The following is an 18,472-nucleotide window of genomic DNA, read 5'->3' on the forward strand; positions in this document are numbered from 1 at the left end:
CTTCTTTAAGCATAAAGGATGCAGTATTCCTATATTGGGAATCATTGCTATTCCCTGTATTGCCACTCCACTGGAGCCATTAACAAGATGACAAGACAACAAAAATGTGATTCTACCTTCGCTCTTCAATAACCTAAAACAAATACTACAGTTTGAGTAGAACCACCGTGTCCTCCAGTGATCTCATTGCATGCACTGAACACAGCCATTATACTCTATGGTACTTTTATTTTAACATTTGATGAAGAGTGTGACTGCCCTTTAAAGATAGTAAACAGGTGTATTTTAACTCCGAATGAACAGTTTAAATGATGAGCACTGATAGCCACATGCACCTTTAGGTGTTTATATCCTTGATTGTTTATGGACAAGATGATGTTTTATCTTGCAGTAGATTATAACGGCACCAAAAAACAGACCTCAAGTGTTTAAATATCTTTCAGTCCACTCCTATGTGCAAAAAAACGTGAATTTAAAACAATGAATAAAACTGGTACTTCAGCATCAGGATATTAAACCAGTCTGCTACTGAAACCAATGTGGTACTAAAGAGATGTCTACCAACAAGTAGTTAAATCTATCAGTAGCAAAGAGAATAACTAGAGCAGCCCCAGCCTTTAGGTCAACATATGATCACTTTAAATGTTTTAAATTGCAGGCAAACGTGTTCAGAACGTGTTTGCATGTCCTCAAGCCATGTAAAGCTCCCAAAGGCTAGGGATCTGTAGTATGCAAATAGTGAGATTAGTTCCTAAATCTGTGTTTTTTTTTATGCTCCCTCCTGCTTGCCTATTAGTCCAACATTGTAATGAACTGCTTCACTGAGCATAACAGGTGGAAGGGACAGAACTGAAGCTGCATTTTAGAGTTTCCCCAGAGTTACTGGGAGGAATCACATGCAGGCATCTTTGGGTACTAACCAATAGGGCTGAACGATAGTCGATATGATATCGACTATCGTTCTGCGGCCGTAGGCGATATTCATATCGCCGAGGTCACGATATTTGCATAGGCAGGGGGAAGGGACTCGGAGGAGGACTCACAGACTTCGTGTTAGGCAGGGAGAAGTCAGGACACTTCAGCGGTGAGCATACACTTACTCACTCGTGCACTGCAGCCCGCACCACACGTTCAGCGAGTCTCACTCTCCGCCCTAATTTTCTCAATGGCACATTCAGGGAGCCAATCACGCCGTGATTAGCTGCACAGCTAACCAATCACGCGTGCCTGCACACCTGATTGGTTCCGCTGTGCCGCTACTCACGGCGTGATTGGCTCCCTGAATGTGCCATTGAGAAAACTAGGGCGGAGAGTGAGACTCACTGAACGTGTGGGGCGGGCTGCAGTGCACGAGTGAGTCAGTGTATGCGGCTGTGCTGTAATCCTTTCCCGGCTCCTAGTCCACCGCTCCAGCCTCCTACCACCACCACTATGAGAAAGACTGTGTCACTGAATAGTCTGATCGATTCCACAGCCCACACTGTCACTGATTGATTTTACCATATTAACCCTGACCTGCCCTGCCCAGTGCCCTGTATCTGCAATTAAAATGTACAAGGCTGCCTGCATGCTTCATGATTTCCATTCCCTACAGTGTCAGTAACATTAACCCTATGGTACAAGGCTGCAGTGTGCACTGAATCCCATTCCCTATAGTAACATACATTAACCCTGTATGGTCAGAAAGGCTGGATTGACGGGTCCCTCAATATCGCAATATATTTTTTTTCCAATATCGTGCAGGCCTACTTACCAATGTGTATGCCTTAGTCATGTTAAAATTAACACAGCTTCACTTTAAAACTATGAATGAACAACAAAATGATGTTTTAAGCAATAATGCGCCCTATTTTTTTTTTTTAAACAAAAAAAAAAAAAAAAAAAAAACAGATCTAAGACACAGAAAATGTCGAAGACTCCAATATTACAGCACCACATCACGAAAATACTGTCCCTGTCACTGGGAATTAAAGGGAATTTTCAAGAAACAGATTACATTGTAACCTAAATAGTTTCAATTTAGCGATTTCGTTAGATTACATTTCTTTACATGGTATGAGCAAGAAAACAATCCCGAGGAAAAGGCAGCAGGCAAACAGCTAGGAAGTCTTTTCCATTAAGATTTCGGTGTGCGTGGTTGACCAAAGTTTGGAGATCATAAGTGGCTTCACATCTGCAATGAAATATTTCCATAATTACTATTATACTCCTCATTTTAGCACATTTCACAATAAGGTTCTACAACAGACAATTTCTTATTGAACCATTTTGTCACCATTTAAAAAAAAAAAAAAAAGGTATGTAGTAAGCATATCTAAGACCAGGGCTTTTTTTTCTCAAAAAAAAGGTGCAGGAACTCAACCACGACCCTGTGTTTATAAGTGATAGTGATGAGCAGGGAGCAGAGGGCCTGAGCCAAAGGTGGTGGAACTGAGTTCCACCAAGTTCCAGCTGAAAAAAACCCTGTCTAAGACTTTTCAATATTGACTAGCTAAACAAAATTTTCAATCGATAACTCATTGCCTTGTATAATCCCACCAGTATATTCACAGGACATTTCTTAATCATACATTATGCACTAAATAATATCACAATATTAGCACAATACTGGTACAGAACCCTTGTGCTTGCATATTTCTCCTGCTTAGAAAACACAGGTCAGCCCAACACTGACTGTACACTTGGGCAATTTCATGTCAACCACCTTTCAATCATATAAGCGCTCTACCACCAACAATTTTTATTGAAACCATAAAATAAACAAATCTGTTGGGAGGTAGATTACATGGATCCACGGAACTCTGTGATTGAAAGATAAAAAAAATGTCCACAGCACCATCTAATGTATGGTGAGCATTAAGAGACCCTGGCAATCCATTTATTTCAGCAACAACTTTCCCAGATTACACGTACATTAAAAAGAGGAACTTCACCCGTGCCCATCAAAATAATTTCCCATGTGCCACTTTTTTTTTGGGTAAACATACAAGCCCAGCGCATCCTGCGCCGCCATCTTTGTTTTCTGTCTTATTGGACGCCAACTCTTCCTGGTTCTTGCAGCCCCCTTTGATTATGCAACACCAGATGCACCTTCTTATGCCTACTGGGATATGTTGAGAGGGTATCCCTAGAGGCTGCAGAAGGAAGGCGACACCTCATTCTTGCCTAGGTAAACATGCACACATTTTAAATGTCATGGACATGGGAAGGATTACAACAGGGCAGTGTTATTCTTGTGTGAACCTAATATACTGTATATATATATATATATATATATATATATATATATCTCATGTTATTTACAGGTAAAGGTTTCACTCATGTAGACATACAAAACCCTGAGACTGCTGCCTGGTAGCTTTATCTTGGATGTGATGTTAGCACAAAGTTTTACCCTTTCGCTCCTGTCCCAGCTGCTACATAAAAGGTTATAAATTAGACTCTTCCAGAAGAGCATATTGCTCCAAGTTGCTGTGCTAGGGAACTGACACCCCAAGCAAGTGAATAATAAGGATTTATCAAAAAAAAAAAAAAAAAAAAAAAAAAAAAACATTGCAAGGCATTTCAAATAATTTTTCTGTAATTTTATAAGCTAGGGACAGGGGCTCTTAGAATTTCACTTTCATCTGCACTTTATTACGGTTTTTTTACTTGCTATAAAATCCTTTTCTTGGGAGTCAGTCCATGGAAGGACACAAGACTTGAATCGTCGGGTTGTACGGATGCCTATGGGAGGATTGGACACAGACAAAAAATAAAAATGTGGGCCAGCCTGGGATAACCCATCCTGCTCCTAGTCCTAGCATGTCTCAGGTTTGTAGGAAAGCATTACCAAGAGCATGATTAGTGGATAACGCAGGAACACATGCAGATATGCATTCTTGAGGTCAACAGAGACCAGAGGGAGGCCATCACCGACTTGACCGATTTCATGTGGATTTTCTGCACCGAAAATTAAAACATTTAGGACCATAAGATCTAAAATGGTATGGATGCCCTCTTTTGGTTTGGGAACTGTGAACATGTTGGTGTAGAATCCCTGGAACCATTTGATCACTGGTATCAGTGTGTACCACACTGAACATGGACCAGAGAAAGCAACATTGACAATTGGCTGAGAAGATCAGAAAGAAAAACTATAGAACAGCACATCAAAAGTAAGGGCTATAAAACCATCTTCAAGCAGCTTGATGTTCCTGTGATTGTGGTCGCAAATAAGTAGTTTAAGGTGCAGCAAAAAAACAGAGGCATGCTGGAGAGGAGAGGATATCTTGGGTGGGCCAAAAACGTTATTGTTTGCTAGTGTCCAATCCAACTGTATGCAGCAGTATATTCAGACAGTTCAAGACTTCCTGTGTCCCCAAAAGGGACAACAAGTAAACTCTTAATAGAGCAGTTCTCCCATCATACTCACTACAACCTTTTTAGCTATAATTACTGCATTCCCTCTGCGCACGTGGTAGCTGCTGGACCTAGATCAAAAGGCTTGCTCAAGAGTCTCTACAGCAATATTTCTCCAACTTTTCTGTAAACAATGACGTTAGGGAGAACTTCCAACTGACTGTCACATGCTGGTATAACAGCGCTGATTACATTAGATAAATATACAGAAAACTGTGCAATGTTAACAGAATATTCTTTATGTACTGAAATTACAAAAACACTTTCACTGGAGCTTGCGTGGGAAGACATCTTAGAGGTTAGTGCCATACAAAACATTTTCAGTTTTGAATGTCTAATGGAATTTTGAATTATTTAATACCATTTTGATTAGGTATTAATAAATTGATGACAATTTATGCAGTGCTTTACACAAAGTGCCTCACATCCGTTTCTGTCCTCAAGGGCCAATTTGCCCATTAATCTACCCCCTATGTCTTTGGAGTGCAGGGATAGATGCAGATAGTGTTACATAGTAGTTGAGGTTGAAGAAAGACAATAGTCCATCCAGTTCAACCTGTGTAGGTGTGATCATTTCTCATACCCCTGAATGTTTTTATCCTTGAGATGCATGTCCAAGAGTCTTTTAAAAGTATCCATACTTCCGCAGTTACTACCATTTGTGGCAGAGAATTGCACAGTCTTGTAGCCCTTACTGTAAAGAACCCCCTGCATAGCCTGAGGTTAAATCTCTTCTCCTCTAAAGACATTGTATGGCCTCGTGTCCTCATGCATTCCCTGCGACTGAATAGTTTTCTTTCTATGCTCAGATTACTGTGGAGGTATTTGTAAATCGCTATCATGTCCCCTGTTCTGATGGGGAACCAAGGACCACAGCGCTGCAAAGTAGAAGTTCTAGCCACTTTGCTGCCTATATCTCTCAGTGGGGAGATATTCACGCCACAATGTTGCCTGCCCTGTCCCCTGCTGAAAGGAATACCCTCATGATGATGGAGTATGGAGCAAGGGGGGCAGTCCGGTCCATTTTTACGAAAATTTCACCTGAGGTGTTGGAAGATAAAACGTCAGCCTTTACATTACACATTAACACCCTTCGAGAGCCTTTGCAGGGCAAGACCTCATTCACCGGGACTCGTATCGCTTCTTTATGCCTCTATTATCTCCCACAATAAACCTCCGCTTCTGACTTATCATTCACAGTGGGAAAAGGATCCGGGGAGGTGGTTGGCTAGAAAGGACTGGCAACACATGACAACTGCTCTCTCGAAATGTCCTGATATTGGAGAATGCATATAATGCCTCGTTTCCACTGAATGGTACGGTACGGTTCAGTACAGTACGGTACATATTGAGTTTCCACTGCCAATAGTACCCTTTCATGATAGGCGTGGTGTAGCAGGAAAGCTGTGATAGAGAATCAGGGAAAGACTGAATAAACTTAACACAAACAAATCACCAGGCCCGGATGGCGTACATCCGAGAGTGCTCAAGGAACTCAGTATGGTTATATCTAGACCACTGTTCCTAATCTTTGCTGACAGTATTAGGACAGGAGATGTACCAGGGGATTGGAGGAAGGCTAACGTGATTCCGATATTCAAAAAGGGCCAGAGACATATCCCGGGAAATTATAGGCCTGTCAGTTTGACATCAATAGTATGTAAACTTCTGGAGGGGATGATAAGGGACTATATCGTAGAGTATGCTAAAGACAACAACATCATCAGTAGTAACCAACACGGGTTTACAAATGGGCGTTCTTGTCAAACCAATCTCTTAGCATTCTACGAGGAAGTGAGCTGTGAGCTAGATAGGGGCAGACCAGTGGATGTGGTGTACTTGGATTTCGCTAAGGCGTTTGATACAGTTTCCCACAAGCGCTTAATTTATAAAATAAGGTCTGCAGGTATCGACAGCAGGGTTTGCTCTTGGATACGGAACTGGCTAAAAGGCCGTGTCCAAAGGGTGGTAATAAACAGCGCATACTCAGACTGGGCTGAGGTAGTAAGCGGGGTGCCCCAGGGCTCAGTCCTGGGACCAACCTTGTTCAATTTATTCATAAACAGCATTGAGGACGGGATCAGTAGTTCGTTATCAATTTTTGCAGATGACACAAAATTGGCCAGGGCAATAACTGCACAGCATGAAGCAGATATCCTACAGAATGACCTGGACAAAATTACGGAGTGGGCAACGACATGGCAAATGAGGTTTAATGTGGAGAAGTGTAAGGTTTTGCACTTGGGGACCAAAAACATAAAAACACAATACATGTTAGGAGGGGAACCCTTGGGGGACTCAAAAATGGAGAAAGATCTGGGAGTCTTGGTTGAAGATAGATTAGGCAACAGCATGCAATGCCAAGCGGCAGCTTCCAAAGCCAACAGAATATTAGCATGCATAAAGAAAGGGATGTATTCCAGAGATAAGACTATAATCCTTATAGAAACATAGAAACATAGAATGTGTCGGCAGATAAGAACCATTTGGCCCATCTAGTCTGCCCAATATATCTGAATCCTATGAATAGTCCCTGGCCCTATCTTGTATGAAGGATAGCCTTATGCCTATCCCATGCATGCTTAAACTCCTTCACTGTATTTGCAGCTACCACTTCTGCAGGAAGGTTATTCCATGCATCCACTACTCTCTCAGTAAAGTAATACTTCCTCATATTACTTTTAAACCTTTGCCCCTCTAATTTAAAACTGTGTCCTCTTGTGGTAGTTTTTCTTCTTTTAAATATGCTCTCCTCCTTTACCGAGTTGATTCCCTTTATGTATTTAAATGTTTCTATCATATCCCCTCTGTCTCTTCTTTCTTCCAAGCTATACATGTTAAGGTCCTTTATCCTTTCCTGGTAAGTTTTTTCCTGCAATCCATGTACTAGTTTAGTAGCTCTTCTCTGAACTCTCTCTAGAGTATCTATATCCTTCTGGAGATATGGCCTCCAGTACTGCGCACAATACTCCAAGTGAGGTCTCACCAGTGTTCTGTACAGCGGCATAAGCACTTCTCTCTTTCTACTGCTTATACCTCTCCCTATACATCCAAGCATTCTGCTGGCATTTCGTGCTGCTCTATTACATTGTCTTCCCACCTTTAAGTCTTCTGAAATAATTACTCCTAAATCCCTTTCCTCAGATACTGAGGTCAGGACTGTGTCAAATATTCTATATTCTGCCCTTGGGTTTTTACGCCCCAGGTGCATTATCTTGCACTTATCCACATTAAATTTCAGTTGCCAGAGTTCTGACCATTCTTCTAGTTTTCCTAAATCCTTTTCCATTTGGCGTTTCACTCCAGGAACATCACTTTACCTTCCACTTTATAAAACTCTGGTCCGACCGCATCTGGAGTATTCTGTCCAGTTCTGGTCGCCAGTCCTCAGGAGGGATGTGTTGGAGCTGGAGAGAGTCCAGAGAAGGGCAACTAAACTAATTAGGGGATTGGAGGACCTTACCTATGAAGAGCGGCTGCAATCGCTCGATTTATTTTCCCTGGAGAAGAGACGTCTGAGAGGGGACAGGATAGCAATTTATAAATATCTTAATGGGGATCTCAGCTTAGAAAAAAAGCTGTTCATTCGAAGGAATTGCATGAGGACTTGAGGACATACAATGCGATTAGAGGAGAAGCGTTTTAACCTCAGGCAACGTGGGGGGTTCTTTACTGTTAGGGCTACAAGATTGTGGAATTGTCTACCACAAGAGGTGGTTTCTGCGGGTAGTATGGTGACTTTCAAAAGACTCTTAGACTTACATCTCAAGGATCAGGAGATAAAGGGCTATGTTAAATGATTACAGTCACACACATCTACACAGGTTGAACTGGATGGACTATTGTCTTTATTCAACCTCACCTACTATGTAACTATGTAAAAAAGAATTCTCTGTCAACCAATCAAAGTTCTGCAGAGTGGAGCTCCACCCAGTTGGTACGGTACTAATGTGCTTGGTACCCCAACGAAAGGGTACCAAAAAAGTGGTACGGTACGGTTCGGAATTAGGGTACCATTCATAATGGAAACGGCATAAATAGCGTACCGTACCGAACCAGAAAGCTCAGTGGAAACGGGGCATAAGGTGTTCTATAGATGGTATTACACCCCCGGCTAGGTTGGCCAGGTTTATACCAACATACTCTCCATTATGATTCAGAGGATGTTCCCAGGAGGGGACTATGGCCCATATTTTGTGGACATGTCTCAAGGTGTACAGACTATGGACTAGGGTTTACGCCCTGCTTCGCACTATCTTTCACTTTAACCTGAAGAGGGACCCCTATGAAGCCTTTTTATGTAAGCCAATAACTGAATTGTCCCGTCGGCAGCACCAACTGGCTCAGCATCTGTTCATTGCTACAAAACTGACTATTGCTAAAGCTTGGAAAACCCCATTGCTTAGCTTCGAAGCAGTACAAAATCGTATGAATGATATGACGAATGAAAAATTGACAGCTATAGCTACTGATTCTCATGATACATTTCTTATAGTGTGGCACCCACAGACATAGTTATGTCACACCATCCAGATTCAATGCTACACGGCTTTCAAATTTAGATGATTACTTGATGTTCGCACCGCAGGACCTACTCCTTTTCTTGTTCCTTTTTTTCTACGCTTTCCTCTATTCTTTCTTCCTTTTTTCTCCTCCTTTCTTCTTCCTCATGCCCCACCTGTGACGACACGCTTTGTGTTCTTCATCGAATGAATATGCCTAACTACTGTATTCTCTCAATGGAGCTTACTTATTTTTTTTAGTTCATAGATAGTATTGTGCGCATCCATGTTACCTGGGAGTGGGAGACTATCTACCTCCACCCTAGGTTTTCCTTTATAATAGAACACCTACTCATTGAAGAACATGTCTTGTTATATTTTCTTATTTGTTTCAGCTGGGCTTTTTGTTCATATGTTCCATTTCGCTGTATTCATTTGTGTGGATTTATTGTGTATACTATTTTGCTATACAATAAAAACTTTTGTAAAAAAGGAAAATAAATCGTCTGCAGGGGAAGCAAAAACGGTGCCCACCCAAATCTCAAATATTTTGGACCCTAAAGCAAGTAAATATAAAAAGCCAATACCGTGCAAATCTATTTGCCCTGTTCTATTACAAAATAACATCACAACGTTCTCTTAAATTAAAATGTGTGCATACCTGTAAGGGAGTGCGGTACAGCCATTGGTCTTTGTCTGCTGCTAGCTTCATGCGGGCAAAGAGGTCACAGACACTGGGAAAGCCATAAAATTCCTAACCAAAAAAAAAAAAAAAGTCTCATCACACAGGCATATTTGGATAAATTGTTACACTCTGTCACCCACAATTAAAATAAAAAAAAAAAACGACTTTAGGTGGAAATAGATATAAATTTATTATTAAAATAAAAATGTCGGCTAATGTCTCTAGCAAGAAGCATATAAGCTTTAGTTAAATGTCTTATCTATATACTTACATGTGCTTTTTTACGTAAGAGCCATTTATCCTCCAGTGCAGTCTGTTCTGACTTTTCTACGTTATCTATGTTCTTTGAAGACACCACCCAGCAACCAGTGTCTAGAGGCAAATTAAATGGAGAAAGATTCTCTGATGGGTTCAGCTTCCATTTACTGTTTGAAGTTTCATTTTCTGCTTTCTCTGCTGTAGTGGACTCCACAACCCAATTGGCTAAAGGGGTTTCAAGCAATGCTCTGAAATGCCTAATTAAGGGATCACATTCTTCTGTCTTCTTGGTGCAAGTCTGCTCCCCAGAATTTCTTTTGCATGGATGCAGCCACATATTTATGGAAGGTTTTGATTTTTCAGGCTCCTGGTCTTTGGCCATGTGTTCTGGATTCAGAGGAATGCCATTTTTGTCTTTCCCTTCCTTTTTCAAAAGCCACTTCCTTAGAGCATCTTTCTCACAGCTTTCATCACAAACACAATCTGAGAGAGTAGAGCAAGGCTCATTAGCTTTGCAGATTTCTTCCATCTTAAAGATGGCCTGAGATTCATTCAACAGCCACATCTCATTGCCAGACACAGATGCCTTCTTCCCCCCAAGCTGCTCATTTAGGCATCGGAGGTTCCCAAGATTTTCTATTTCTAAGGAAGCAGTATTTCCACCACAGCAGTTACTGCAGGACTCTACTTTGTGGAGCCAATCGTTAATGCTGTAGTCCTGAACAAATGGATGAAAGAGGAGTTTCCATTTTTCCACTTCACTGGTCGATTCTTCTGTAGTGGTTGAGGAAATAAGCCACTCTGAAAGATCCATATCTTCCTGATCCTCCAAATCGAAGTCTACATCATCAACTTTTTCAAAGGAGAAAGAGCTGGACTCTGAATTGTCACGTGTGCGTACTCCAGTATTTTCAGGACAAGATTCCTTGTTTTGGGACTCTAGCAACCAATTATGTAATTCTCCTAGTTTACCCCAAACTTTCTCAATATCAAATGCGGGTGGTGCAGGAATTTCTGAACCCTGTAAAATAGAGAAAATGTAAAATGAATATGAAGTACTTTGGCAGTGGAACTGAGCAGCGCAGTTAATTTTCAGAAAACTCATGGTGACAGCACATGCCGGTCTTCCAACTTGGCCATTCAACAGTATTTTGCACAAATATCTCACTGCTGCCACAGGAGGGGAGATGTACATGCATCATTCACCTTGACAGTTTCAGATTATGGCTTCTGGACCTTGCCTGGTCCCAACGCACAAGATAGAGGTCCAGGTAAAAATTGTCCCTGCTGCTCATATGCTTTACTGTAAGTTTAATAGCTCATGAGGCTTAAGCATCTAAAAATCAAAAGCATTTATAGAGTTGCGCTGAATGAACGATTAACCATATATACCAAACCATAAGTGATATTGAAAATTAAAAAGTCCAAAATAGTGAAATAATTTTCAAGGTGAGAGTATTCTTGTCAGTGCATCAGCATCGCCAACTTAAATGTGTAATAGTTTGAAGCACCACCATCAATACAGACAGAATTTTTGCTTACCAGCTCGCACAGACCTCCAAAGACACAGCATCATATGACAAAACGCGTAGGTAAGAGCAGCGTGCTGACGTCAACGCGTTCCTTGAGTCTCTAAAGAACGGGTTGCTGCTGTATCGCCGGCGGGCGAGATTAATATTAAGGTCAATTTTAAACCTTTCTTAATGTAAGTGCAATTTTGGCTTTGCTAATAAAGTTTGAAGGATTCTACACTATGTGGAGCTTTTTATGTTTTGGGGGATGACTTATGAAAATACTATCTGGACGGTTTGCATCAATACTTTGAGAGGATCCTCAGACGGCACCAAAAGGCCCTGGTTGGGTGTGTAGCCACAAGTGTCACTGACCTGACGTAATAGGAGGTCTGTGCGAGCTGGTAAGCAAATATTCTGTCTGTATTGGAGGTGGTGCTTCAAACGATTACACATTCCAGGTGGCCGATGGTGGTGATGCTGATGCACTGACAAGAAAACTCTCACCTTAAAATTATTTCACTATTTTGGACTTTTATTTTTAATATCACTTATGGATTGGTATAATGAATTATTAAAGAGGAAGTGAACCCGTTTAAAAAATGTGGGGAAAAAAATAAAAAAAACCTGTAAAAGACAAAGGCATAATGAGCTAGTACGCATCGCTTACTAGCTCATTATGAAGTACTTACCTAAAAACGAAGCCCCCCACAGTGATGACAGGACGGCTGACATGTCCGGCCGTCCTGCTTCCTGGATCTCGTCCTCCGGCCATCTGATTGGCCGGGGGCACGATTAAATCACTCCCGCGCATACGCACAGGAGCCGCAGTTCACGGCACTGGGATCTGAAGGAACGGCACGGGTGGGTATCTATTTACTCAGGTTAACATTATCTTTCACATTCTAGAAAAAAAATTGGGCTAACTTTGTTGTTTTCTTATTTTTAAATTGAAAAAAATTGATTTTTTTTCCAAAAAATTGCGTTTGTAAGACCGCTGCGCAATTACAGTTTGATAAAAAAAAAAAATATTGCAAAGATCTCCATTTTATTCTTTAGGGTCTCGAAAATGATTTTAACTTGTAAACAGGTGTCAGAAAAAGGCCCGGTCCAAAAGTGATTAAAAGTATTAAAATGATCAGCAGTCACAGAAGGCAGGCATGCTCCCATAAGTACAATGTCTCAAGACTTTGAGCGCTATGTTTTACAGCTCTAGCTCCTAAGGTTGACAGATGACCCTTCCTGATTACCTGCCTATTAAGCTGCACATCATAGTAATAAACCAACAAGGAGCTATAGGAGGCAGCAGAAGCTTGATGATTACAGAGACAGGAAAAGATATAGATGGCAAGAAGGTGCTGGGTAATAATTAGGCACTACTAGTACCAGCTTTCCCTCAAAGCGGCTCATTTTTCACTACTAGGTGGCCAGAGGGTCACTTACATTTTCTGAGCCACAACCCTAATCCTGCTACAGTATCAATTGAATGCTGATCTCTTAGATATCATACTGTCAAGCTCAGTACCCAAGTTATTGAGCAAGCTCAAGGATGACCATTTGCTGTTAACTCTTTCACCCAGATCACTTTGCAGCCTTTTTTTGCATGTGTTAAAAAGCAAATCTTAGGCCTGAAGATTATCTAAACCCCAAAACCTTCTATTTCTTTTCTGGTATTTTTCAGAACAAAATACTGTAAAGTGGTACATATACAGAAACATTTATTATCATATAATTTAAGTGCAAATATATACGGGAGATAGATTACTACATTTTTTTGGTAAAAAAATAAAAACATGAGGTTGCATCAAGTAAATATCAAGCATTAAACCGATGCATGTCTGGGAAGGTGAAAAACTACAAATGCAAAAATTGTCCCTAGGCCTCGGCTTTAAAAGCCTTTACAAGTAATCAATTTAGAGATACTGAATAGCATTGTTGCCCTCTCTCCAACAAAAGCAACAATGCAGAATGTGTGGTGCAAATTGCCATTTTTGTAAACAGGCACACCTAACACATGCCTTTGCATTTAATAGAGCGTACATGGGGCAGGTGACTTTTTAAAAGTAGTTTGGGATTTTTAATTTATTTGACACAACTGAATTTTATTTTTTGCCATCACAAGGGGGTGCACACATTTATTTGAAAATGATCAGGTGGTTAAAAAGCTGACAGACGGCTACAAAAATCTGAACAGACTCTCTTGTACTATAGTGACCAGCATGCTGCCGACTTGTACCTGCCCAACATCGGTGGCACCAAAAAGATTAAAAGCTAGACAGCAATGACAATTTCTGTATTTTCGTGGACAAGCTATATTTATTATGAAGACATGATTACAATTTCAGTACAGAGTATAGTCTATACAGAACATACCGCAATATGTCCAGTGATGTCTGATTTTAGCAGCCAATCCTGTGGAGAAGAGCTTGGAATGTACAAAGCAGTACATGGAGAATTGTTGGTAACTTTGCCCTCCAAAAGCCATTCAGAAAGAGATGTGTTCAAAGCCCCAGAATAAGGTTGCTGAAAAGAAAAAGGTTTCCAATTTAAAAAACGTTCCCTGTTCACAATTATTGCTATTATAGCAACTCTTTCAGAGCATTACATAGCTTTGGTATAATCTAGTTTTTCCAACATGCGGGTTTTGTACCAAAGTAGATTGATGGATCAACATGGGTACAAATCAGCCTGCCCATACAGGGCTTAAACAGTCTATGGCCAGCTTAACATTCCTGTCTTGTTGCAACTGAAAACAATGAGTGTGCTCTATCTGCTCCATCACCCAACAAATTATTCTATTTCAAGTACAGCTATTTAGACATATCAAGAATTGCAGAGTTGATGTACCTGATCATTTGGAGGAACATAACATTTGTTGAGAAGCCAGGGATTCTGGGAAATAAAACTGCATGGTGCAGGGCTGGCAATTACTGGACTTGCTTCACAGTTCTTGAAATACAGAAAGAAAATAAAACCATGAGAAAAGGTGGAATTTTTATTAGCATACATACATTTCTGATAGACTGAAGTGAACAGTTAGATCTATAGACAGATTTGTTTTCTTGGTTTCTTATTTAAGCTGACCAAAAGATGGATAGAATTCCGAACAAAAATGTATAAAAAGAGTCCTAGGACAATTTGTACGAAAAATTTCAGAACATTCAAATGTTGCTCAAAAGATTTTGTTTACTTTTTTTGAATGAATGGTTTTTAGTAAACCATAACCACATGCACTCAAATTGTAACATCACTGCAGTTGAAAACGAATGTTGATTTGATCCCATTAATGATTAGAACAATGAATAGTCTTTTCCTAGAAATTTGCATTAGAAATTCTATGACCAGCTTAAATAGTGTGTCTTTAGTATGACTAAAAAGGAGATTCGGCACTTTGCAATGGTCCGTAATGATCTGTCCATCACTGCCTCTTAGGCTGCTTACACACCGATTAGTTTTTCTTCTTTTTTTGCATTAAAAAAAAAGTAGAGCAAAAACAAATGACCATTAAATCCTATGGAACGCTTCACACTGGTCAGTTGCGACCTTGCTGCATTTTTCAAAGTCTGGATAGCTGCATTTTTGGTGAGAAAAAAAAAAAAAAAAACACCACACACTTATTGAAATTAATGGAAAAAGCTTAAAAACCACAGCAAATACGCATCAAAAATGCACCCACTGTTGTGTTTTCGGTGCAGTTTTTAAGTCACACGCCTTTTTTGCACAGGTGAAAAATACACAGGAAACGCAGCAAAAATGCTTTTGCATTTTTAGTGTTTTTACAATGCAGCAGTCTAATGATAATCCTTCGTTTTAAGTAGCTGTCTAAATCTTACTGCTTGTTTACATTCCAATTTAAGCTGGTGCGATGACCACTGGCCTACTTTTCTTGTTTTAGAGTGGCTCCTACTCCTAAAATCACTAAGGATTTCACAGTAAGGTGCAGGGAGACATTTTTTTAATGTCAGAGCAGGGTTTATGCAATACAGCCATGTTGGGTGATCACTTAAAAGCGACACAAGCTTGGTGGCTGTGTGTTCTGCTCTCAGCCTCTTCAATGTTTTAACAAATTTTTCATGGCATGTGCACTATAGATTTGTTATATGCAAACTTCAATTCATGCTCCTGTGGTTGTGCAAGCTGCCATAAATATGGATGTGCAAAACAAACCCGGAAACAGAAAAAGGGTGTTATGCAAGCATTGCATAAGTTAACATGATGCTCTTACCACAGTTCTAATAGATCCAAATGTAGTAATAGCTTTCCGAAGAGATGTGACATCAGCTTCAAAACTGAGAGCGGGTGTTTCTTCAGGGTTCAGAGCAAGACTGCCCAACCTGAAAGATATTCAATATTATAAAAGGATTACAAATAGGATTTTCATATCAACCAGCAAACTGTGAAAGGGGTGGAGAGGGGACAAGCAGCTGAGGAAAGGATGTAGGGGAAGGGCATTAACAAAATTCTCTACTCTGTTGTTGCCAATTTTGCTCACCCACCCACATTTCCTTCCATTCTGTCTGCTATTTTAGGCATTTCCTAGCAGACCTGGTTAACCTGTTTGAAATTAAATGGATAAAATAGGAGCAGAGAATTGCACAGATGAGGAAGGCTAGTAAAAATGAGTGAAATGTCTGCTGTACAGACTGGGAGAAGATCTAGCAGACACTATATTAGTGAAAACCTGTATGTACAATGGACACACTTTGCTTGAATATACTTTGAGAAATTGCTTTGCCATCGTGGTGCAGATGCAGACTTCAGTGTTAAAAGCGGAGTTCCGGCCTCAAAATAAAAAAAAATCGATTTGGGCCATCCGATTGCTGAGGGCCACCTGAAAAAGAAATGGATGCTCCCATTTTTTTTTTCTTGGTCACTTACCTTAATATTGAAGAAAATATACTCACCTTCCATCCACTTCCTCCCTCGGCGGCCGCGACCCGCGCCGTCACTTCCAGCTTGCGATGACTCCTGGGAGCTGAACGTCATCGCTCCCAGGAGTCAATGCGTCTCCCCCGGCCCCGCTCGTCACTTCCGGTGCAAGTGCGGCATTCACTGCTAAACAGCTTCTGGGCATGCCCAGAAGCTGTGCAGGGATGCCGCACATGCACCGGAAGTGACGAGCGGGACCGATGCAGTGCATTGTGGGACTCCGACGTCACCGAAGGGGCTGCAGAAGAGGACGTGCTGGCTTCAGCTGCCCACACCTGAGATGGCAGCACTGGAGAAGAACTTTTCAAGGTAAGCATTTCTTCTTACAGGTAACTGTGACCCGGGACAGTTCAGAGGCTATCCATTGTGGAATGTACTAGCCCTGACTGTCCCAGGGGTATTTTTATCTAAATTTGACCCCTGAGGCCGGAACTCCGCTTTAATGCTAATTGCTGGGTGTCAAACTTTCTACCATTGTGGTAGAAATAATTGCCCCAAAATGATATGGAAGTTAAGGACACTTAGCAAATACTTTAACCCCAGGAGTATGAAAATTTGTAAAAACGAAACCCATAAAGAATATAAGATTGATATATCTGGGTATTTGTGTTATTAAAATGAAAAAAGCACATATACTACAAATGAAACAAGCTTTGTAGTACTATTCAATTACATTTTTTTAAATACACATCATGTCTTCCAGGAAACGTTCAAATTAGTTGGTCTCTGACCACAGTTTACTATGGAAGGTTCATAGAAAAAATACAGTTCCCACGTGGTTTCAACACTTTAAAAGGATGATGGTACAAAATATTTTGTGAAAAGGACTTCTGAAGCTTTCACATTTTCTGCAGGGTTAGAAAACCAACTTTACCAAAAAATAGGTATAATAAAGAGCATGTACTTTAATGATTTTAGCTATTTATGCTACGTCACTTACCTTTCCAAACAAACGGTGATCTGATTGGCCAGGTCATTACTGTGGGGGGTCTCTAGCTGGTGAATCAGGCAATTGAACTGTCCCAACAACTAAAAAAAAAAAAATAATGCATTAGATAGAGAGAACTTCTAAAATTTCTCACTGATGATAAAGGCTGTGAAGAGATCTGCCTGTTCTAGTTCAGTTTAGCAAACCAACCAATAGACAGACATTGTGTGGGACTGCAAAGCTTTGTTCTTTAATGCTTTTTTTCTACAGTTTGCCCCTACATTTAGCATAGAATGGTCAGCACAAGTTGTAGGATGAAGCACAACTGCTCCCAGTGCAAAATATGTAACACAAAGTTCAGCATTAGGGATTAAAGGGTTACTAAACCCAGGAGCCTGCATTCACTATATCTGGTCCCCACAGAACATGGAAATGCAATCATTTTAGTAAATATAAACTGCTAAATACCTTTTCTCATCAGCAGTATATAGCAGTCTTGAGTCTGGTTAAAGTTTGTAGGAGGAGTTTTCTTTCTCCTCTGACTGTTCTATGAGGCTGCATGACCCCTGACCCTATGTGTGGACAGTGCCGATTGGCCCTGTGCCGATCACATGCACCAAGAAAAAGGAAAAAAAAAAAGTCTCTAGCAATCCACACCAAACTGAGCATGGGCAGAGTGCTCCCAAGGCTCTGTACTGTCAGGAGATGGATTGGGGCCAGTAAAAGGGGAGGATCCAAGAATACAGGATCAAACAGCCTTTTTATACAATGCAGAGAAAAAACTCCTTAGGTTCTGAAGCGAGTATAACAAGCATGCTTTACTGCATATACTGTTGTGGGTTTAGTAACATTTAAGGGGTTAGATTAGGTAAGAGTCAGGGAATATGAGTCAAGGCATTCAGTTCAGGTTTTGTTACATTTATTGTTAAGCTTTAAAGACCCATTTCGGGGGTTGGGTGTTAAGGGTACAGGTCAGGAGAGGATTTTTATCAGGTACTCAGCTCCCTCTCTATCGAGAGTTAAAGCAGAACTAAACCTTCAGTAAAACAATAAATTGTGACCAGGCAGCTTGTCACAGAAGAAACATGCTTCTGCTAGAAAACAAACTTAGCTGGCTGTTGCCCATCTTGGACTGAATGTACACTGAGCTCCACATGTGCAGCTTAGCATATACTCTTTCATGGTGCCAGGATCAGTGACTGTGGTGAACATGCACAAGGTCACTTCGTCCTTGGCAACGAATTAAGGCCAAAACATG

The 18,472-nt window shown here is 40.7% G+C and overlaps 1 protein-coding gene across 2 annotated transcripts in view; it reads right to left on the reverse strand.

Moving 5' to 3' along the window:
• Positions 1-1,936: 1,936 nt before the first annotated feature.
• The window catches only part of NCOA4 (nuclear receptor coactivator 4), a 57,163-nt gene continuing 40,627 nt past the window's right edge, over positions 1,937-18,472 (reverse strand). For both annotated transcript variants that reach the window (XM_082266800.1, XM_082266801.1), the window contains exons 4-10: positions 17,227-17,315; positions 15,583-15,691; positions 14,205-14,306; positions 13,731-13,880; positions 9,860-10,867; positions 9,565-9,657; positions 1,937-2,173 (exon numbers count right to left, since the gene is read on the reverse strand). In XM_082266800.1, coding sequence (XP_082122926.1) covers positions 2,168-2,173; positions 9,565-9,657; positions 9,860-10,867; positions 13,731-13,880; positions 14,205-14,306; positions 15,583-15,691; positions 17,227-17,315 — 1,557 coding nt within the window. In that variant the 3' untranslated portion in view covers positions 1,937-2,167. The remainder of the gene's footprint in view (positions 2,174-9,564; positions 9,658-9,859; positions 10,868-13,730; positions 13,881-14,204; positions 14,307-15,582; positions 15,692-17,226; positions 17,316-18,472) is intronic.

The sequence above is a fragment of the Pelophylax lessonae genome (assembly GCF_965119305.1).
Source record: "Pelophylax lessonae genome assembly, chromosome: 9".
In the NCBI taxonomy this organism is placed as follows: domain Eukaryota; kingdom Metazoa; phylum Chordata; class Amphibia; order Anura; family Ranidae; genus Pelophylax; species Pelophylax lessonae.